Here is a 22,922-nt window from a genome sequence, read left to right as displayed (position 1 = left end):
GGGGCGCGGGCAGGAGGGGCGTACAGCTAAAAACTTGAGAGTTTCCTTTCCATAAGATAAGGAAAGTTGTGTATTAGGAAAGAGTCAAATATGTGTATTTAGAGTTTGCAAAGTTGGTTTGATTTATTTTTCAGGCTGAATTGAGCCCCTACTGGCCCTCCCCACTCCTGTGCCACGTCTGAAGATGTTTCAATGTTTTGGTGTGATCTCAGGACCTACTTCTTTGTGTTGTTAGAAAGGAACATTAGGGTGGGGGGTCAGACAGAGTCTGGAGGCCACAAAGAAAACAGAACTGGAATTTAACAGCTAATGTTTGCTTGATTGGTTCCTGGCACTGTAACAGAAATGTTTTCAGGACCTTGGAGAGCTCCTGGGGGCTCCACATCAGGCCAGCCTTTGGTGAAGGGCATGTGTGGAATCTTCAGAGAAAATGGAGAAGGTGACAGATAAAAAGAAGAGAAATGTAATTCAGAGAGGCAGAGAGAGACAGGAAAGAAAGATACAGATGGGGGTGGAGGGCAGGTGTTGGGGGAGGGAGGAAGAGGAGAATGTAGTGAATTACGATTGGCTTGTTTTCCTTTGCTTATCCAGATCCAGGAGGCTAATACAATTTGCTTTTACCCCCAAATCTGCTCACACACCACTCACAAAATTTGTGGGAAAGTAAGTGGGTCTTGAAGATTTGGCTTTGGTCCATATAGGCTGACCCTAGAAATGCTGAAAACAGTTTATCAGGCCTCAGCTAGGCTTACTCACCTCAAGTCTTCAGGTTCTCCTGCAAACAAATGGGGACTTGTTCATCAGAAAGAATTCTTAATGATCCCTTAAAAATACGGCCCCAGATATTATCTTATTTCACATAACTAGAGTAATGTAGGAAACCAATAGCCTTAGAGTTGGCAATGGCTTTTTAATCAAATTTTACATGGGCACCTGCTTTTCTTAGGCAGCTGGAAAGCAAAATGATCATGATAGGAAGAAAACGGATATAGGAGTACAACTCAGCCTAATAAGTAAATCATCCAAAGAGCCTTACGAAGTGCAAAATGCATGTAAACATATCAGAAAATATAGTGATTATAGGACTCATATATTTTACATTATAAGACCAAGCACCAGAAAAGATCAATTCTGAAGTATCTAGGAAGCAAGTCACTTTTTTAAATTTAGAATTTGTAAAACAGAAATGGATCAGTCTAGTTGGTATTATTAACGACATGGAATATAGTTATATCAAAATGAGAATAGCACATGTATAGTGTGTTATAATTTACAAAGCCCTTTTATGTCATCTCATGCACTTTATAAATTATTATGAGAACCCATTGAAAAGTTCTAAAATGTAGTTTAGACTTTTATTTTTTAGAAAGTTATCTCAATTCCTAAACATGAAGTTCTTTGTCAATGCTTTTGTCAACATTAAAATTATTCTTTATAAGTTATATGAATGGCTTATGAAATTTAAATTTTGATCTGGATTACATTCTGCAGAGACTTTTTTCTTAAATAGGATTGAAGAATGTGCCATTAAAAAGAAAGATCAAGGAGTAAACAAGAAGAAGAAGAAAAAGAGGACTTCAAAGGTAGGACTCAAACCCTATCACATGTAGATTCATAAGCACCCTGTGTCTGTATGTAGATAAAGAAGACATTAAAAGAGAATACGGGTTCCTTTTTTCTCATTTTGGCTTTGGATTTTATGTACCTTTCTAAAAAACAAATCTTGAAGAATCAAAGTAAATGATAACAAGATAATCTTACATTGTTACTCCTTTTAAAATTATAAAAGTGGTTACATGTCCACTGACTTTGAAGGTATTTTATAACTCAGTATAAAGCCACAATCTCTACCACTGTTTCAGAAAATAAAATATCTCTGAAATGATCCATTGGTAGGAACACAGTTCAGGTTTTAAGACCATGCTTATATAATTTCAGAATGCCTGATTTAAAGGTGAAAAAGCTGTTAGAAGGCTTTCATGCCTTCCTGTATCCCCTATGAGTCTGACTAAATCTTTTAAGGAACTGACCTTTTGGCTTGGTGTTGAATAAGTGGTCTAAATTGTCTACGTGCCTGTACTTTGTCTTTTGCAGCACTAGCCCTGTGGAAAAGTGGCTATAATGGGAACCTCAGTCTCATTGTCTCAGAATCATTTTATGGGAGAGAAAAGCAGCATGAAAAATTGAATGAAATTTCAAAGAAAATAAATAGAACAGGGCCTGTGCCTGGCCTCACAACTGACTCACACATAGTGTCACAGGAAAACACTCATTCTTTTTGTGCCTCAATTTGCTGCCTCTCTTCTCTCAAGGAGACCATGAAGACAAAGAATATAACATCTGTAATGTTCTTAGAGTTTCATGAGGCATAAAGATTTATTTCTGCTTCAAGGCTATGAACATTTATAGAGGAAAATAAAAATTAACTGCAAATATTAGACTGAAATTTAAATTTCCAGCACATTGATACTACAGTCTATTGGCACACACAGTGATATCATAATAGCACATGCATGACTTTGTTTCCCTAATACAGGAATTTTTCTAGGGATTCTCAGCATTTGTACTCTCTTCTATTGTACATACCTCTTGATGATGCTCATTTTGTTATGTTTATTGCTTCATGAGTGTGTCTCCTTGTAACCCAAGAGTTCATTGAGGGCAGACCTGGCCCCACTCATCTTCATAACTATTATCTATCTCACAGGTGCCAGGCACGTAGTACTTTAAAAACACTGAAGGAAGGAGAGGATGAAAAATGGAGGACTACTCAGGCCTTCATCCACACCAACCCACATAGAACTCTGCAGGAAGTTTCAAAGTACTGGAGAGTAAAGCAGTCAACAGTACAGAAAAAGTCCCTGCCCACATGTCGCTTGCACTCTATCATGTATATGGTCTATCAGACCATAAGTAAATAACCACACATAGAATATCAGATAGTAACAAGTGCTAGGAAGAGAAACAAACCTAGGCAAGGGGATAGAAAGTAATGGAAGGCTGATATTTACATATATTGACTATAGAACTCCTCTCAGAAGAATTTGCTAGGGAGTGGCAGTGTAATTTTTTCCCTCCACTGGTCTCTGGGTTATGATAGGTGTGCTGAGTTGGTAAGAATTGGATATTCATTTAATGTATAACAGTGCATGCAATTGAGACAGTTGCTATGGACAGATTATAAAAACAAGAAATCCATGGATGGATCCTCATTTATCAGCAAGTAGAGTATCCTTCAGAGAGAATAAAAACAACTCTTTCTTCATAGATAACAAAACAATCACACACAAAAGTTGCTTGTGCCCCATCACCATGGCCATGCTGGCAGGGAGGATGCAACAGGCTCTATCAGCGTGTTTACAGAATGAAGACTAATATGGATTGATTTAAATATAACACTAAAGAGTGTGTTTACTCATCCCCTCTATCCATGTACCTCCTGTGATATTAAAGCTTTTGTGAATAAAAAAAGGCTTTCTAAAATATTTTCATTAACAACAGTCATAGATAAACCTTTTTGTTGTTGCTACTATAGCTACTGAAATATAGACATCAGAATTCTTATGAAACCTTGATCTTTAAGTAAATACTGAGCCAGAGTAAAAAGCCTTCGCACATAGCTTCTGTTTCTGTCTCAATTCTAGTTTGTTGTATATAGTTTAATAACTGCCTAGTCTTTAAAGTGACTTTATGAAGTGACCTCACATATCTTTTTTATGATACCAGAAGTTTCCATCAATCAAATGAGATTCCAAATAACTGTAACATTCTCAGATTTGGGACAAAAAGTTATTGACTTCCCTAGGAGATGTATAACTCTCTGTTGAGATTTTGTAGGTCCAAAACCATCACTCTAACATGTTATATTTTAAAATTCATGTTCTTCCAAGTCATTCTCCTCTAGGAGTGAATTCCAGGTAGTTGCATGTTTGGGAAGATGTGTGATACCTCTCAGACCTATTTTAGGCAACATACATGATAATGCATTAACTTGCTAAACAAACAACATACAAACATTTAGTCTACCTAGTAGCAAGTAACTAACCTAACTAGTTATATGCCCTTTTTAAATGGAAGCTGCATACATACTAGTATAAAGTAAGAATTTGAGCTGTCAATGAGGATATGGAAGGAAGTGGGAAATCAGTAAACCTAGTTGTTTGTTCAATAGAAAATGATAGAATCATTCTATTGAGACAGACAAAATATCCTGAAAAACTACATCTGGAAGAAATTAGAGATTAATCTGATCCAACCCTCTTACTTTAAGGATGATGAAACCATAGCCCAGAGAGGCTAATGAGCTTGTCTGAAATCTCCTGACCAGTAAGTTGCAAATCAAAAACTGGCAATAGAGTCCATTCTCTGCTCTGTGTATGTAGTACAAAACAGGCCATGTTCTCGTTCATGTTTTGTGCCCCGGGGAGAAAGGCGCTTTGGAATTCTTTTCTGGAATGTAGCTAACATAGCTAAAATTCATGACTTCAAGTAGAGCGTTCAATCATTCAGGCTCAAAAACATTTGTTTTATGACACTTTCTATCTCTTTTATGATTTTGTCCATATTGTTTTTTACAAAGTTGGACAACTGGGTCTCATCTTACAAAGCAGAAACATTTAACCTAGTGTGCCAGAAGCAAACTGTGCAGGGAATGGCTATAATATATCACACAATCCTTCTCTGCATCAAAGCTGAATCCTGAGAAAGAACAACTTCAGCATCTAAGGAAACATAACTCTTACTGTTGCTATGAGGGATTTTTTTATTCCTATCATATCTATTTTTGTCCCTTTTTCATGTTAAAGTCTCTGATGCTTTATAGAAAATCTGAAAATATATATTTAGAGGAGGTGGTTCTGACTATGCAAGTATATGATTCAGTCCATACTCCTGCTTCTTGTATTAATTGTCATCTTTCATCTGTTCCCTGACTCATGGTGTAACCTTTAGTAGATGATTTTTCTATGCCTCAGTTTCCTAGTTGACAAAGCAGAGTTAGTAATACCAATCCCATCTCCCCTGGACTGAAATTTGCATTAGAATGCCTTAAAGGAAAATGCCTTTAAAATTATACCACTTATATACCGATGGTAATACGTTCTTGTTAATCATCTTCGTTGTATAAGCATTAAACAGAAGGTACTGAAGAGATCATCCTAATGCTTAAAATATTAAAACTAGGTTAATATTCTTTTGATCTGCCAGATTTTGGTGCTCGATTCAGGCAAAGAACATTCTAAAAATCTTGACTTCTCATGAAATCATATCTTTCTAAATGTTTTAAAGCAAATGTGTTTGTGTGGGGGGCGGGGGCGGGGGAGGTGTGGGTGTGTAGACTCTTGCCTCCCTGCACTCTTTCCCTGGGTGATTTCTTTAGATGGTAGCTATATCTGAAACAGAAAAAAGCACAGGAGCTAACAGTTAGTTGGTTTTCATTGATCAACAGCTAAAAAGATGAGGTTATTGGTCATCATTAATAGCACCATTTTTCTAAGGTCAGGGCCATGTTTTCCTCGATTTGACTACATTTTTAACCAAAACTCATTTGTAGCTAAGAGCACATATTTAAAGATGTTCTAATGGGTTTACTTTGTGCCCACTGGAATTGCTGACTATCCCTGGTTCCAACTTTGATTTTAGCCCCATAATTCTATCCAGTCAATCTACGTGGCCACATATAGGCATTTGATGGAATTGTAGATCGATATTTTTCTTTTGTAGATAAACATTACAAGCTGGTTGCTTCGTAAGTAACTGGAAACATTTAATATGCCTCTGTTGGCCTGGATTACAGCACAAGCTCTGAGAAAACCTGGCTTAATAGAAAAATAACCTTCCATGTTATTCCTCACTTTTTCAGATATAGACTATGTCCACACAACTAAAACTACCTACAGGATAATTTTTTTGGAAGAAGTCTGATTTATTTTAAAACACAAAAATAACTACCTTCATTTATAGTCAAACAATAGTGTGGCAGTTATATTGTGGACTAAAGAGTTCTTTCAGAGTTTTATACTTATTTTATTATTTCCACTTTTTTATATTATACTTTAAGTTCTGGGATACATGTGCAGAATGTGGAGGTCTGTTACATACATAAGTATACATGTGCCATGGTGGTGTGCTACACCCATCAACCCATCATCTAGGTTTTAAGCCCCACATGCATTAGGTATTTGTCCTAATGCTCTCACTCTCCTTGCTCCCCACCCCCTGACAGGTGTGCGATGTTCCCCTCCCTGTGTCTATGTGTTCTTATCTATCTACAGGATAATTTAAAAATCCAAACACGTATTTCACATTTCCAGCTATACATTTATTTGCTTATACGGAGATCAGAAAGTACAGATGATAACTGGCAATTCCCTTATTCACCAAAATTACTGTCCCTCAGTAATTCTTTCTTTTTTATTTTTAACCATGATTAGTAACAAAATCCATGTGAATGCCTCTCTCTAAGGGTATCATTTACATCAAATAAAGTGGAAATTTCCATCTTAAAAAGGCAGAGCCCCAAGCAGGCTGCCCAGGACGTAGTTTTATTTAACAGTTCTCTGAGTTCTTACTGACACTAGACACTTCATGGAAAATAATAAAAGGCTGTGTCTGCTCTCCACATTACAGTCTAGCCACCCACATGGGCAGATGTATCCACAAATAATGGCTAAAATATACAGTGTTAGTGAGGTGTAAATTATTGGCCAAGCCATTTGTGATTAATAAAGCATGAGGCATAGTTGCTCAGCAGCTTTTTAATAAAACTTCGTACAACTTGACAATTAGTTAAAATGTCGGAGGAAGATACATGAGATCCGAAGGCAAAATTTCGAACTAGTAAGAGTAACGCCGTGTAGATTCCACAAGGAAACAGGGTTAAAAATCTGAGAGGACAGTTTAAGGCAAACTCCATCTTCAGCAAATGAGAATGCCTGCCCAATTCTTTAACATGTAAGTGCAAAGACAACTGGATTCTAAGAGATTAAAGATTTCTTGTCAAGGCAATAAAAATCTCAGCTTCTTTGTTGCCCTTTCTTGCGTGCTTCATGCTTAAAGGTGTACCTAATTTATGTGAGTTGTGCTGTTGTGTCTCATTTCATTTATGGAGATGCAGTTCTAGTCATTGAGTATTTAGGGTAATCTTGCATTAAACAAAAAAGAAGAGCAGCTTATAGGAAAGACAGGTTTTTCTCACTCATCGGTGGGAATTGAACAATGAGAACACTTTGTCACAGGAAAGGGAACATCACACACCAGGGCCTGTTGTGGGGCGGGGAGGGGAGCGGGGAGGGATAGCATTAGGAGATATACCTAATGTAAATAACGACTTAATGGGTGCAGCACACCAACATGGCACATGTATACGTACACAGCAAACTTGCACCCTGTGCACATATACCCTAGAACTTAAAGTATAATAATAAAAAAAAAAAAAGGTTTTTTTGTTGTTGTTGTTGTTTGTTTTTGTTTTTTTGTTTGTTTTTGGTTTTTTGTTTTGTTTTGGTTTTGTTTGAGACAGAGCCTCGCTCTGTCGCCCGGGCTGGAATGCAGTGGCGCAATCTCCGCTCACTGCAAGCTCCGCCTCCCGGGTTCACGCCATTCTCCTGCCTCAGCCTCCCAAGTAACTGGGACTACAGGCGCCCGCCACCACGCCGGGCTAATTTTTTTTGTATTTTAGTAGAGACGGAGTTTCACCATGTTAGCCAGGGTGGTCTCCATCTCCTCACCTCGTGATCCACCCGCCTCGGCCTCCCAAAGTGCTGGGATTACAGGCATGAGCCACCGCGTCCGGTCAAGAAAGACAGGTCTTTAAAAGTGCCTTTTCTGTAATGAAAAGAGCACTGTTCAACTAGGCATACATTACTCAGTCTGGTTCTTACCTTTCATATGTCTTTTGATCCTGAGGCCAAAGCCCGTGGTGCTGATCCATGTGGTTGTTGTCATTCCAGCTGGGAAGGATGAGTTCTTGCAGCAACGTCTGTGGGTCCAGGCAGGCACAGGCTGCAGTTGAGGGCGGGTACCAGCGCTATGGAGTCCGGTCCTACCTGCACCAGTTTTATGAGGACTGTACCGCCTCAATCTGGGAGTATGAGGATGATTTCCAGATCCAGAGATCACCTAACAGGTGGAGCTCAGTATTCTGGAAGGTAAGGAAGGAGCATGTGTTTAACTTAGGGAATGGAAAAATTATTGGACGTGGTTAATACTGCAGCCGTGGAAGATGGAGAGGTTTAGTACTCTCTGTGTGTGCATCACTTTTGGTGATACTAAATGCATTTTTCTTACCTTACGAAAGAAGAATCTAAACTTTGTGCCAAAGAAAGCCTCTAAACACAGCACAATTATTGATGAGCAAGTTAAACATAAATAGGTACAATTCCCATATGAATTATTATTATTGCTACCATTAATAATGTGCCACTAAATTCACTAATTGAAGCCATCCATAGGCAAAACATTATATTCTTTCAACCTCCCTTACAGGTGTGGTAAGTATCATTTGACAAGTTGCAACAATTATTAAAAAGAAATCGTTAGGTATTTAGAGAGAGTTAATGATTAAATGTAGTACAGTGGTCAGTATACCAGCTCCATCTCTACCAAGTGTGTGATCATGAGGCTCTCTGATCCCAGCTTCCTCAAATGAAGGAATCTCATTAGACAATGTATTTAGTCCCTCAACAGATAATTAGTGAGCATCTACTCTGTGCCAAGAGGGTTCAAAGTGCTGGAGGTTAAAGTGGTAAACAGAGAAAGAAAAAGTGACTTCCCTTGTGGAGCTTATAATCTATCATGGGAAACAGACTGTAAACAAAGAAACCACATGACAGAACGTTAGGTAGTGATAGTGCTATGGATGACAGGGAGTGATGGAGACTGGTATTTGGATATGCTGATGGTAGAAGGCTTTCAGAGGAGATGCCATCTTAATGAATACCAGGATGAGTTGAGGGAACAGACCTGGCTAAAGGTCATCCTAGACTGGGAAAATAGTAGGTCCAAAAGCTCTGAAATGGGAACGAGTTTGGTGTGTTTGAAAACGATCCAGAGGTCTTGAATCTGGTTGGAGTGGTGTAAGGAAAGGGACAGGCAATGAATTAAGAAAAATAACAAGGCACAGATGATTTATGTAGAGCCTTGTACACCATAGTGAGGTCTTGGGTTTTTACCTCCAGACACATGGGAAGCCACTGGAAGAGGCTGATTAATTTAGAGGGTGTTAAATACCCAGGCAAAAGATTCTGATGGCATTAGTGGAGATGGTGAAAAGTAGTCAGATTTAGCTAAAGGTTATGCCTATTAGACATCCGAGTAGTGATCTCTAGTGACAATTTAAATATATCAATCTACAGCTCATGGATTGGGAGTTATTGACACATAGAATCGGTACAAGGCACTGGACTTCTGAGATCATCCAGGAAAAGAGTGTGGACATAGAAGAGAAGAGGGCATTGGGACGTTCCAACATTTAGAAACTAAGAAGAGGAAGAGGCTTCAGAAAGGGATACTGAGAAGATGATCCTTAGATAATGCCTAAGGTCTTCCCTAATCTTTGCTTCTCCCAAAAGATCCCAGAATTTTTTGACATGGACATTGACATAAACTTGCAACTTATTGGTCATATAGTGTAACAAGAGACAGTATAGCATAATAATGATGAACATGAATTCTAACCTCAGACTACATGAGCTCAAATCCCAGCTCTTTTGTTTAATCTTTCTGTAACCCTGAGCAAATTAATTGGCCTTATGGGGCCTCTAACGGTGATACTTACAGCACCTACCACATAAAAGATATAAGAATTAAATGAGATAATATTTACAAAGATCTTAACACTGTCTTTCTAGGTACTTAATAAGCATTAGCTATATTACCTACTATTACTGGTTGCCGTATGAAGCACTGAGTTCTTAAATGGAAAAAAAGTTGAAATACAGTTAATAAATAAAGTATGAGGTAACACAGTTGTTAACGTGGATAACCCAAGACCTGTGTTAATTCAACATCATGTTGTTGTCACATACTCTGCATCAGAACTGGTCAAGACAGCATCCTTGCCCTGTAGAAATCTCACCTCTGATGAATCCTTACTGGCTTTAGCCAATGAAATGCACAGCCAAGCTTGGCACATCTTGTATTTACCCGGATATGTGGGTGGTTGTTTCCCTATTTGTCAAAAAAAAAAAAAAAAAAAAAAGCATTTGCCTGACAGATCTATTGTGCCAAGAGCCTAAAATGCCACTGACACACAGAATATTGTAAGTGTTCATGGAGCTCCAAAGCACTAGTTGTTATGTGATTTGTGAAGCTGTAAACCCATCAAATAAAACATAGTTACGGTTTTAAAACAAAGAACTCACAGTGAATTACCAACCCCAGAATTCAGATTTCATTATTTTCTCCCTTCTATTTTGCACAAACAAGATCCAAAAATATTTATTTACTGTTGTGCTGGAGTCCTAGATGTATATCTGAACCACAAAACACAAGAAACCTAGTGTCAACTTGCCTGACCTAGGAATTCACTGTCTTAGAGACCTCACCTCTATCAAGGGATAAACCAACTGTTCCTGGGTTGAAGTGCTTTGTACCAACACAGGAAAAGGCACCAGCTATGCTCATGTCTCTATTATAATTCTTTTTCATGTTTTTTTTTTTCTTTCATTCAAACTGCATCTGTAGGTGGTTCAAATTGCTGGCTTCTCCTTTCCCTGCTTCCACTGTAATGTTGCAAGAGTCATGTCAGCCTCTCACTGGGGGCTGTGCTCACAGTGCTTTGGTGGAACTCTGCTCTTGAGGCAGCAGCAGTGGGCAGCATGGCAAGACTTAACGAGAACAGAGCTTGGAATCAAATGGGTCTGAGTTAGAATCTTTATTGAATGCATCTGCATAACATCTATTTCACAGTATCATTCTTCCTCTCTTTCTTCAAATGTGTAGCTGTCCAACATGCACCAGCCTCTGGGATTCTGATGTGAATAAGATCTTTTTCAGAGGTGAACAAATATTCTTCAAATATGAAGAAGATCTTTTCTTCACCTCTGAATAAGATACAGCATTTGACCTGAAGGAGTTCACAGTCAAATAGGGAGGTGGCCATGTACATAGATTGTTATAATGCAATATGCTAAATGCTCCCCTTAAAGCAGGCACAATAATTACTGGGAGCACAGGGTTTGAGGGGTAGGGTGGAGTGGGTATCTGATGCAGCTAGGGAAGAAATGGCTCCAAGAGGAGGTCACATGTGAGCAAGCAGGAGCAGGGCATTCCAGTAGAGAGAAAAGTATTGCAAAAGCTAAGAGCCATGGGAGAGTACAGCATGTTCAGGAGACTGCAAAGAGTTCCCTGTGGCTGGGGTAAATGTCCAAAAGTTGAAGAAGAGTCAGGAGTTGAACCTGGGAAAGCATACAAGAGCCAGTTCACAGAAGACTCTGAAAGACCATGTAATAGAAATTTCTCTATAACCTTTCAGCTTGAGTACAGTGAGGGGGCAAGATACTGAATCTAGGCTTTTCTAGGTGGTATATCATAGTCAGGTATACACACACACAGACACACACACACACACACAGAGTGCCACACACTTTCTCTGAGGTTAAGATATACATCTAGGACTCCAGCACAACAGTAAATGAGCCGAGGTCCTAGGTTGCTGCATGACTGCCTCCGCAACTTCTAATTTATCCCACTGCCTGCAGCTGATTCCATCTGTAAAAATTGATGTAACGTAGTCCCATCACCATTTCTGCTGCCCCCAAATCAATCAGGCTATGGCGGATTTTTTTTTTTCGTATCTTTGCCTTTAACCTTGACTAAGGCTGTTGCCACTTGATTATCCATGCAGCAAACAGTGTCATATGCACGTGTCAAACCAATGGGAGCAGTCTTCTCACCTCCCATCATTCCCTGCTCACCTGAGGCTTATCTTCTTGCCTTCTCCTCAACCTGTCTCAGAAGCCTGTATCAGCCTATGTCGGAGGTTGATATGTCATGGAGGCATTTGATGGCGATGTGCAGGTGCAAGGCAAGACCAAGACTGCCTCCTCCACAGCCTTACTAACTGTGAAAGGGACTCCAGTCCCTCTCTTTCCTCTCAAGACCCAGGTTAAGCTCCTCCTATCTGCCCTAACCTCTCTAGTCCCCCTCTTAAGCTAAGTCAGAGTTTAAACTTAAGTCCTTGTTTTTTTCCTTCAAAGCTTTTCTAGACATTAAGAAGTTCGTTTTATACTAGAGATGAGAGGAGCTGTGGAAGACTCTGCTTTTTAAATCGCAAATGTATATTGTATATATTTCTCATGTACAACATGTTGTTTTGAAATACATATATATTGTGGCATGACTACATCGAACTAACATATGCATTATCTCACATCCTTTTTTGTGGTAAGAACACTTAAAATCTATTTTTTCAGCAATTTTCAAGAACACAATAGTGTTATGGACTATAGTCACCATGTTGTACAATAAGGTCTCTTGAATTTATTCCTCTTAACTGAAATTTTGTATCTTTTAAACAAAATCTTCCCAATCCCCTCTCTTACTCCTTTCCAGTTCCTCTCTACTTCTATGATTTCAAATTTATTAGATTCCACATATAAGTGAGATCATGTAATATTTGTCTTTCTGTGCCTGGCATATTTCACTTGACATAATGTCCTGTGGAAGACTACTAAGAAGAGAAGCCAGGTGGTATAATTTCTGTTTATAAAAGATTTCTCAAGTTGCCTTTGAAGGATGGAGCAATGGAGATCATCAGGACACTGTTGCAATGATCCAGGCAAGATATAATAATGGCCTGCACCATAAGAGTGGCTGCAGTGGACAAGACAGAAAAGATTCAAGAGATTTTTATGAGATAGAGTGACTAAGATTTAATATCTACCACTATGACTATGAAGAACAATTTCATGAATGTGTGGATGGGAAGAACACAAATAGAAAAATTGGGAAGGAAGTTGCAGGGCACCACTTTTACTCTTTTGGGTTTGAGGAGTGTTTGGGACATTTTTCTGTAGATTTTCCTGTTGGTTGTCAGAAATATGGTCTAGAGCTCAAGACAGAGATCCAGGCTGGAGTTGGAGGTTTGGAAGTCATTGGTAACAGGTGGGAGTTGAAACTGCAGCTTCTGATTAAACGCTAAAGAGAACATAGTGATTAAGAAGAGGTGGAGGTCAAGGATAGACTCCTTATCCAGACATGGTGGTGTGTGCCTAAAATCCCAGAGGACTCAGGAGCCTAAGGAGGGATGATTGCTTTAGGCCAAGAGTTCAAGGCTGCAATGAGCCATGATTGCACCATTGCGCTCCAGCCTGAATGACAGAGAGTGACCCTGTCTCTAAAAAAGGTGGGGAAGGGTAGAATCCTGGGGAACACCAATAAGTTATGAAGAACATCCAGCAAAGCAGGTTGAGAGTTAGTTGTCTGGAGCAGACATACACAGAGGAGAGAGTGTGTCAGAGATAACCACGGGGAAGGGTTTCAAGAACGTTTAAGTGTTTAATATCAACGAATGTAGAATATTTAAGTGAGCTAAAAAAAGGAATTAGATTTGACATTAGATTTGACAATTAAGAGGTCCTTTGTAACCTCGGAGAAGCAGGTTTAAGGAAATCGTGGAGGACTGAGCATGGCTGTCAAGGATAGAAAGGACATCGAGAAGTAGGAAGAGAGGCACACAGAGCTGGAGAATTGCTTTGGAAGATGGAGGCAGTTGAATGTGTTTATGCGCTGGAGGAAGGAATCTCTGTCAGGTGGAAGAGCTGGTATGATTTCACTGCCCAGGTGAAAGGGTCTAAGAAGACCGTGAGGTCAGGCTGTGGAAGGACCTCGATCACCTGGCGTCGGTTCTTGCTTCATACAACTCAGTATCAAGCTGAGACAAGCAGGGACAGGTGAGCTATACTCTGCCCCCGCCGCTGGCAGACATCACCGCTCGAAGCTCAGCTCCTGCTCTGGAGAGGTCAGCATAGCCCTCAGGGCTGATGCAGAAGAAAAAGCCCGTCTTCGCTCTCCCGACGCGCTTCCCCTAAATAACCTCTAACCCAGATGGCGCCTTGCACATGGAGCTCCATCCAGCATTCCCCGCACGCCAGGCTGTTCTTCCCAGCCATGCAGGTTCGTGCTTCCAACAGTCATTCCTGCCTCCTCTCTGCCAGAACAGCTGCGCCGCGACTGCTGCCAGCTCTGTCTATTGGAGTAAATGCATTTTCAGGCCTCATCAGCTCACTGGGAAACAATGAAAGGATGTTGGTCAAAATAACAGCAGTCTCTGGCCTGTAGCCCCCACCAGCAGAATTTCTGGCATACAAAAATAAGTTCTCCTTCCTCTCCAATTTTCCTTTCCAGCAGCAGGAACTGGGTTTTCACACATCCTCCCACAGCCAAGAATGGAATCGGAAGTCACAGCACAAAAACTGTCCTCGCTGCTGTTTCGGGAGTTTGTCACCATCTGGAGAAGCCCTTCTCTGTCACCACTGGGATTGGCCTTACCACATCAAGGCCCCAGGCTGCTCTGCTGAGCCTTGAGGAGGACCCTCCCAAAGCATTTCCATTTTTCTGTGTGGCCCTAAACAAGGCTGCTTTGGTTACTCAGAACCTTAAATAACCTCTGCATTGCAATTTTTTGACTCTTTCCATTTGGGAGCCCTCTTTCTGTTAGACCTCGGACCAATTCGACTTAGAACTGTGTCCAGAGACAATTTTTATGATACTGAATGGAATCATTCCCTCAATTTTTATCCTTTCCAGTACTCAGCATGGTACCAAGACTAAGCTGATGCATCCCAACTGCTCTCCTCACCTCCCATATCCTCTATGAGAGGGTTAGAAGCAGCCTACTCATGACAGACTCCATCATACCTATGATCCCATGCTCTCCCTCCCATGCTTTAGCATGTCTGGAATTCCCCAATGGGTGCATCTCTCGGAGATTCTCATTAAAGACTGGCATTGAGAGCACCTTCAGAACCTTTGAATTTAGCTGTTCACTGTGCTGTCTTCCCCACTACAGGGGGTGAGCCTCTCTCTGATTCTCTGATGTCAATAGAAAAGGGGAGAAGGCTCAGAAAGGCCAGTCACGTTCCAGTTCTTCAAGTGAGCAGGAATTCTGCCACCTGCAAGCCATGGTTTGCCTTTTAGCTTCTGAGTGATAGTCCAGGAGTGGATTTTCATCGAAAGCACTGCTCAGCTGAGGAGCAGACTCCTCTGAGAATAAATCACCTGGCTCTGCGTTCAGCAGTCTAGTGGTTTAAGTTAGGCAGGCAGGATGGTTTATTGAGTGTCAGGCTGGAATAGGAGCAGTGGGGAGGCAAGACAGACACACACTGGTCTCACTTGCTCTTCAGAATCTCAGAAACTAAGATCACTTTTGGCTACCCTCAATTTTTGAGAATTTATGTCAATTCTTCAGCCGGGAGGTAGTTTAGTGACATAGGAAGCATGTCACCATGGATATTTAAATCAATTTTGCTTGTACCTTCAGAAGTTTTTGATATGAGTCATTTTCTAAAAGTTATAAATAATGGTTAGTCTTGGAAAGTAAATGTAGTTGCCACGATTTTAGAAAATGTAGAAAGCAATCCAAAATGTTATATTGTACAGCCCAATTTTCCTGTAGTACTCATGTCTTATATAGAACAGCTTTTTTTTTTTTTTTTTAATGAAGACATCCTATTGACCCTCTTTGTTTTTCAGTTTCCTTACAATATGAGATAATGGAAATTTGTTCATATATTGTGGCTAAAACTCCTTTGAGGTTCAAATAAAAATAATGGAAAGAAATATACAAAATAGTAATGGTGAAGTATTATGGGTAGAAGAAAAGTCACAAGTAGTGGGAATCACACAGATCTGGGTTAGAACTAGTCACACCACCTGCTGTTTATGGGACCATGAACTATGCTTTTTTCTTTTTTTCTCTTTCCCCTGAGATGGAGTCTTGCGCTTGTTGCCCAGGCTGGAGTATAATGGTGGGATCTCGGCTCACTGCAACCTCCACCCCGACAGGTTCAAGTGATTCTCCTGCCTCAGACTCCCGAGTGACTGGGATTACAGGCATGCACCACCATGCCCAGTTAATGTTGTATTTTTTAGTAGAGACAGGGTTTGACCATGTTGGTCAGTCTGGTCTTGTGTCTGGAATTGGTTCCTTTCAGTGGATTCTTGGTCTTGCTGACTTCAGGAATGAAGCCGCAGACCCTTGCAGTGAGTGTTACAGCTCATAAAGGTAGTGCAGACCCAAAGAGTGAGCAGTAGCAAGATTTATTGTGGAAAGGGAAAGAACAAACCTTCCACAGTGTGGAAGGGGAACCGAGCAGGTTGCTGCTGCTGGCGCAGGTGGCCAGCTTTTATTCTCTTATTTGACCCCACCCACATCCTGCTGATGGTTCATTTTACAGAGTGCTGATTGGTCTGTTTTTACAGAGTGCTGATTAGTGCATTTACAAACCTTTAGCTAGACAGAGCACTGATTGGTGTGTTTACAATCCTTCAGCTAGACAGAAAAGTTCTCCAAGTCCCCACCCGACCCAGAAGACCAGCTGGCTTCACCTCTCAGTCTCAAACTCCTGACCTCAGATGATCTGCCCACCTTGGCCTCCCAAAGTGCTAAGATTACAGGCATGAGCCACCATGCCTGGCTAAACTATGCTTCTTTAACCTTATAATCCTCAGTTTCTTATCGGTGAAATGGGAATAAAAATACCTACTTCTCATAAGATGCTTGTAAGGATTAAATGAAAAACACATCTAGCATTAGCCCAGGTCATAATAGATGTTCAATAATATCTGTTATGCTTTTCCCCTTTTTGCTAGGGTGATAGATTCGTGGATGTGTTTTCATCCTATTAGCCAAACCACCTTTATTAGTGTATTATCCCAAAAAATTTAAATATTTTAAAGATTAAATCATGTTATATATCTGGTTATTTTCCTAACCTCATTATTCTAACTAAAAGCAATTAAGAACAGGAGGAAAGGAAAAATGTGTTTAAAAAGTAATGGTGTTAGCTATTCCTTATTCCAAGTGCTGAGCAATTGTAATACTGTTACCAATGTAGCATAACAATTTTACAAAGGGTGTCTTTCCAAACAAGAAAAAGAGTAGCTATTTATTACAATTCATAATTTTGCCAGATACAATGTATAACTTTGCCAGATACAAGGCTGAGTGTTTTTACACATAATCTCATTTAGTCCTCACAAGTCCTCTATGAGGTACGTATTATGAGCATTTGTCATTTTATAGATGGGGAAATTAATGACAAGAGATTTTAAGTAACTTTCCTTCTATGATTCAAGTGCTAGGTGGTGGTGGTAGAATCCAAGCGTGAGTCTATTTATTCCAAACCTGTGAGCGTCGACCACCAAATGGTACATCATTTCCATCTTTAGTATGTTACATTTCATTAGAACCTGAGCTAATGCAGTTTAACCTCCATCTGCTATTCTGAACACTTCCTAGCACCTGTACAAGTACAGCCCAAATAGCTACATGTGAGAGGAGAAAGAGCACTGGCTTGGGGATCAGCTCTGTGGCTTCTAACCCTGCCTCTGCAGCTTGTTAGCTGTCCATCTTTGGCCCATGACTTACCCTCTCTGAGGCTACATTTCTTTACCTGTAAACTGGCAATTAAGGTTCCTTCTCTGCTTACTTGGAAAAGAGGTGAGTAGTTACAAAGACTATCCATGTCCTCCAGCCAAAACCACCAGGAACACACCTACATGTTGAACAAGTTGGATGTATTACTCATTACAGTGAGAAAGAATGTCACCATAGGGGACTGTGGAGCATTGTAGTATGACAGTGTGAAAAGGAAGTATAGTATTATAGGATGTGGGCTCTGGTTGGGAGATTTTGGGGAGGGTCTAATGAAGCAAGAGTTCACTCTGGATTGTTAGGGACAATTCTATGATTGGATATCTTAATAAATCTTATGTATAGAGAGGACAAACTAGAGTGAGACTAAAGCGATCATGAGTAAAGAAGTAGCTGTCATTCATATTAGCCAGGAGAGGGGGTCATGTGGTATTTTGTGGCTTTTACAAGGACATTGTTTTTGTTTGTGCTTAGACAAAGTTATGAAGGGACACTGTTTTGTCCCACTTCATCGTGGTCACAGAATGAGCATGTGTTAATGTTCTGTGACATGGTGCCTAGCAGAACAGCGTGGCCTTGCTGTGAGCTCCCAGCCAGCTTCTAACAACATTGAGGCCTAGGGGACAGAGTAAGGCCAGCTCCTGGATATCAGGGCTACTTTTCTGTTCCTCAAGACCAAATGAGACAATGTAAGCAAAAGAAGCAAAAGAAGGTTTTGTCAACTGCAAAGCATTGTACAAATTTTAAAAAATAGATACTTATGTATATATAATTTATATATTATATATATTTTTAGATATATATATTATATATATCAAAACTGAGTGCTGGAGTTTTTGGTTGGCATTAAAATTAGAAAGATCATCTTTCACCTTTTTCAACAGAAAATTAAGTAGATGTTTCCTGCAAATTTGGGGTAACTGGAAATATTCACTTCTCTCAAGAAACGAGACAAGTGCTGCCCTTGAGGGCTCAGGGGCGAGCCAAAGCACCTTCCTCACTCTACCTTGCTTCTGTCGTTATCTACCTCTAGGTCGGACTCATCTCAGGTACAGTCTTTGTGATCCTCGGATTGACTGTTCTGGCAGTGGGCTTTCTTGTGCCCCCCAAAATCGAAGCATTTGGCGAAGCTGATTTTGTGGTGGTCGACACGCATGCTGTCCGGTTTAACAGTGCTCTGGACATGTACAAGCTGGCAGGAGCTGTTCTCTTCTGCATTGGAGGCACGTCCATGGCAGGGTGCCTGCTGATGTCAGTGTTTGTAAAGAGCTNATTATATATATTTTTAGATATATATATTATATATATCAAAACTGAGTGCTGGAGTTTTGGTTGGCATTAAAATTAGAAAGATCATCTTTCACCTTTTCAACAGAAAATTAAGTAGATGTTTCCTGCAAATTTGGGGTAACTGGAAATATTCACTTCTCTCAAGAAACGAGACAAGTGCTGCCCTTGAGGGCTCAGGGGCGAGCCAAAGCACCTTCCTCACTCTACCTTGCTTCTGTCGTTATCTACCTCTAGGTCGGACTCATCTCAGGTACAGTCTTTGTGATCCTCGGATTGACTGTTCTGGCAGTGGGCTTTCTTGTGCCCCCCAAAATCGAAGCATTTGGCGAAGCTGATTTTGTGGTGGTCGACACGCATGCTGTCCGGTTTAACAGTGCTCTGGACATGTACAAGCTGGCAGGAGCTGTTCTCTTCTGCATTGGAGGCACGTCCATGGCAGGGTGCCTGCTGATGTCAGTGTTTGTAAAGAGCTACTCCAAAGAAGAAAAATTCCTCCAGCAGAAGTTTAAAGAACGAATCGCAGACATCAAAGTCCACACCCAACCGGTTACAAAAGCTCCAGGGCCAGGGGAAACAAAAATTCCAGTCACTTTGTCTAGGGTTCAAAATGTCCAGCCTCTATCGGCAACCTGAAACCTTTCCCACCCCAGTTCTTCTTGTCTGATTTATGCCCATGGTTAAAAGGAGCAGGCCAATTTTCAAGATAAAGAAGATTTGGCATTGACTGCCCCAGGGCTGTGTTCAGCTCTGGGCAGCCTAGTGAGTGGACTCACACTTGCTCGGTTCAGGCAGCTCTGCTGGAGGTCGTTGCCATGCCTAAGCCTGTGCACATGCATTCAGCTTCTTAAGATGGGTGCTTCCTTGTGCTGGGTCACCAGAAGTCCCCCGGAACTCTCTTTCATAGATCGTGACTTTGTGTTATTTTCCGTGTTATTCAAAAGCGCCGACGAGTTTAGACCAGCTCACCAATGGTTAAGGTGGTACATTTTATTTTCTAATATTGGTTTATCTAATCTTTTCTGCGTGGTGCTGTCTTCCATTCCTGTCTCACTCTGTGTAAGATTTTTGTCATGTGTGTTCATAGAAACATAGAATTCTCTGATTTTGATCTGAACATGAGTTTTTTAACCGTATTTTGACATGAGATTCCTGACATTGGATACAAAGTTATCAGCATTCACAAATCTTTTTGTTTTCTCCATTTTTTTGTCCTTTGAGATGAAGTGCTGTTCTTTTGCCCAGGTTGGAGTACAGTGGTAAAATCATAGCACACTGCAGCCTTGAACTCCTGGGCTCAAGCAATCCTCCCACCTGAGCCTCCCAAGTAGCTGGGACTACAGGCACCTGTCACCACCCCCAGCTAATTTTTTTTTAAATTTTTTAGAGGCAGGATCTTGTTCTCCAATTTTTTTAAAAAACCAAAATTGCCAACTTTAGAATCTTGACCAAAAAAATTAATTTTAGGAGAGTCTACTTATGCAGTGTCCAAAAGTACTGAATTAGAAACCAGGAAATTTTAGTTTCTTCTACCTGTGTGATCTTGGGGAAATTATTTAACCTCTCAGTCCTAATTTTCCCCTTCTGTATAATGGGAGTCCTGGATCACAATACATCTGGGGTCTCATTACCCAAACATCCGAGATTCCATTTTTGCCATGTGTCATCAAGTCTCTCCCCAACAGATGTTTGTGATGCTTTTGTGGTTCTCACCGTGGTGGGATTCTTTCAGAATTAGACTCCTGGTAAGTCACTGAGTCAGCAGCCTTCACACTATCTACCCTTAAATATCCAACCCCAGCAATTTATACAATGCTGTCATATTTTTATAAAAACAAAAGTAAGCCATCCTCAAATAAGGAACCCCTTGGTAGGTATTAACCTAAAAAGGGTTTTCATTCTCAAACAAGATGCTTTGTTCTCCAGCAAGATACTCATCTCATCCCTTGCACTTTTGTTTAATTTGTGGATTCAGATTAGACTGAGGAAAATGGAAAATATGCCCTTGGTGTTTTCTTAAAGTTGTGCCACTTCAGAGCCCTTTTTTTTTTTCTTCCTTCACTGGACAAATAAAATATGTGAACGAGCGGAACCTGAATTGCATTGTCATTCCTTCAGTGTGGTTATTTTCTCTCCAACATGTAATTTTCCATTCTGAGACTGAATAAGCTCTGATGTTTCCCCGCCTAAATGGAAGAATAAATGAAGCAATTAGTACTCTTTGTGCACAGTGTTTATTTTGCACAGTCCAGCATAAAACACAGGGCAAATCAGTATCCTCAGCAAGGATCATTGGCCAGATTTTGGAGAAATCGTTCCAGTTTCCTCAGGTTCTCTATCTTCCTGTGGAAATGCCATTTTAATTTTATTCTTTAAAGACTTATGCAAGCCCCCAAGCATCTGTTCAAGGCAACATTGTTTGAAGCTTTCCATGCTTGCTTCCGTCTTGCGTACCAATGAATCGCTGAGGATGAGACTTGACTTGTAAAAGCCTCCAGAATGAAAGCTTATGGCTGGTGGGAACTTCTAGGTACAGACATAATAGCAACTATTTAAAAAGCAGCTCTGTTCCTCAGATGAAGGCCTAAAAGAAGCTGAGGTAGATAAAGTAGGAGCTGCCCTGTCTTTCCTGTTCAGCCCAGGCTTTGTGGAAGTGGGTACCTGTAAGGACCCTCCCAGCCCATGAGGCAAGGATTGGGAGTTATTGTGGCAGAGCAGAGAAAGGTGGCTGAATCAGATTAGGAAATACAGTTTGATCTTTGGAAGGAACACAGGCTGTATACAATCAGAGGCTGGGAAGCAGTGGACTACACATTTTTTAAAGATATTTTCTGGCGTGGGTTGGGCAGACATCTCAACTGTATGGCAAACAAGAATGACCTTAGAACCTTGATCCCAGCCTCATTGCTTGCATTAAACCAGTCCTTCTCTTCAGTATTGAAACTTCTAAAACAAAGGGAAACCACATACCTATAGTGCTGAGATGGCAACTGGAGAAACTTAGAAATGGGTTCGGGCCCAGAGGTCTGGTGCTCACAGGCACTTGGATTGACAGAAACCTTAGATAATGTGAGCTCACCCCAGGCAGACATTTCCTCACCCCTTTGTCAACACTCATCAGCGTTTGCTTAGGCACTTCCAGTGATCCCACACCTACGCCTACTGTCCCACAAGTGAGCTGCTACATCTGATAATGGCTCCGTATGGTTAGAAAACCCATCCCTATGTCTTTCCAAACTCTGCCTTGCTAAACCTTCCGCACACTGGATAAGATTTCATAATTCAAAGTTACCTTGAAGTCTAATCCTCTTACATATGACTAATGAGCTCTTGCTTTCAATCTTATCACTTCCCTATTTGTCTTCTTCAGAGAAATATTTCTGTAAGTTCTTAATGTTCCCAACTTAGTTCATGCCACCTATTAAAAGGGGTCCCCAGAGGTTTTAGAAATTATATATGTTAGAGATTCCCTAACTCCATTAATAGTGTTACTATGTGAACAGGACCTCAGCCAGAATACAATGACAGAGGGCTCCTTCGTGGGTTCTCGAGGCCTCCTGGGATCTGTCCAGCTCCTTTCTCGTTTTATTATGGTTTTATTCTAGTCGTATGCAAACACTCTCCCCTCTCTAAATGTGCCTGCACTTTCATGCCCCTATGCCTTCACTCACAATGCTTATTTTCCCAAGAATAACCACCTGCCTATTCTCTGGTTATGAACTCAGTATTCAAGGCCACATCAAGAAATAGAAGCAGTAATAATAATAACTAACATATATTGCATGGGAGGGATCATTAAAGCCTTTTATATGTATCAATTCATTTAATTTTCAAAAAACCCTATGAGGTCAGGACTAATATCATACACCCATTTTACAGGAAAGGAAATAGGCAAAGAGAGAACAACTCATCCAAGGATAATCAGTAACTGACATACACAAGATTTAAATTCAAGCAGCCTGACTCCAGAGGCTGTATGCTCTGCCAATATGCCAATATGTTCTTCTGTCTCTAGAAATACCACCTTTTCTCTGCAGCT

General features: G+C 40.5%; 1 protein-coding gene across 2 annotated transcripts in view; it reads left to right on the top strand.

Annotated features, from left to right (window-relative positions):
* Positions 1-20,981, top strand: part of NRSN1 (neurensin 1) — a 21,538-nt gene extending 557 nt beyond the window's left edge. The window contains exons 2-4 of one of the 2 annotated variants that reach the window (XR_001886788.1): positions 1,511-1,583; positions 7,950-8,147; positions 9,354-9,982. Coding sequence is in view for 1 of the 2 variants with exons in the window: in XM_017878556.1 (XP_017734045.1) it covers positions 7,959-8,147; positions 19,121-19,519 (588 nt within the window). In the remaining variant the exon portion in view is untranslated. Of the gene's footprint in view, positions 1-1,510; positions 1,584-7,949; positions 8,148-9,353; positions 9,983-19,120 lie in introns of those variants that run through there. The other variant, XM_017878556.1, reaches the window with a different exon arrangement.
* Positions 20,982-22,922: the final 1,941 nt, after the last annotated feature.

This window comes from Rhinopithecus bieti, unplaced genomic scaffold, assembly GCF_001698545.2.
Source record: "Rhinopithecus bieti isolate Rb0 unplaced genomic scaffold, ASM169854v2 scaffold_11110, whole genome shotgun sequence".
Classification (NCBI taxonomy): Eukaryota; Metazoa; Chordata; class Mammalia; order Primates; family Cercopithecidae; genus Rhinopithecus; species Rhinopithecus bieti.
The sequence above is the reverse complement of the archived record's forward strand: the minus strand, read 5'-3'. Positions and strand labels throughout refer to the sequence as shown.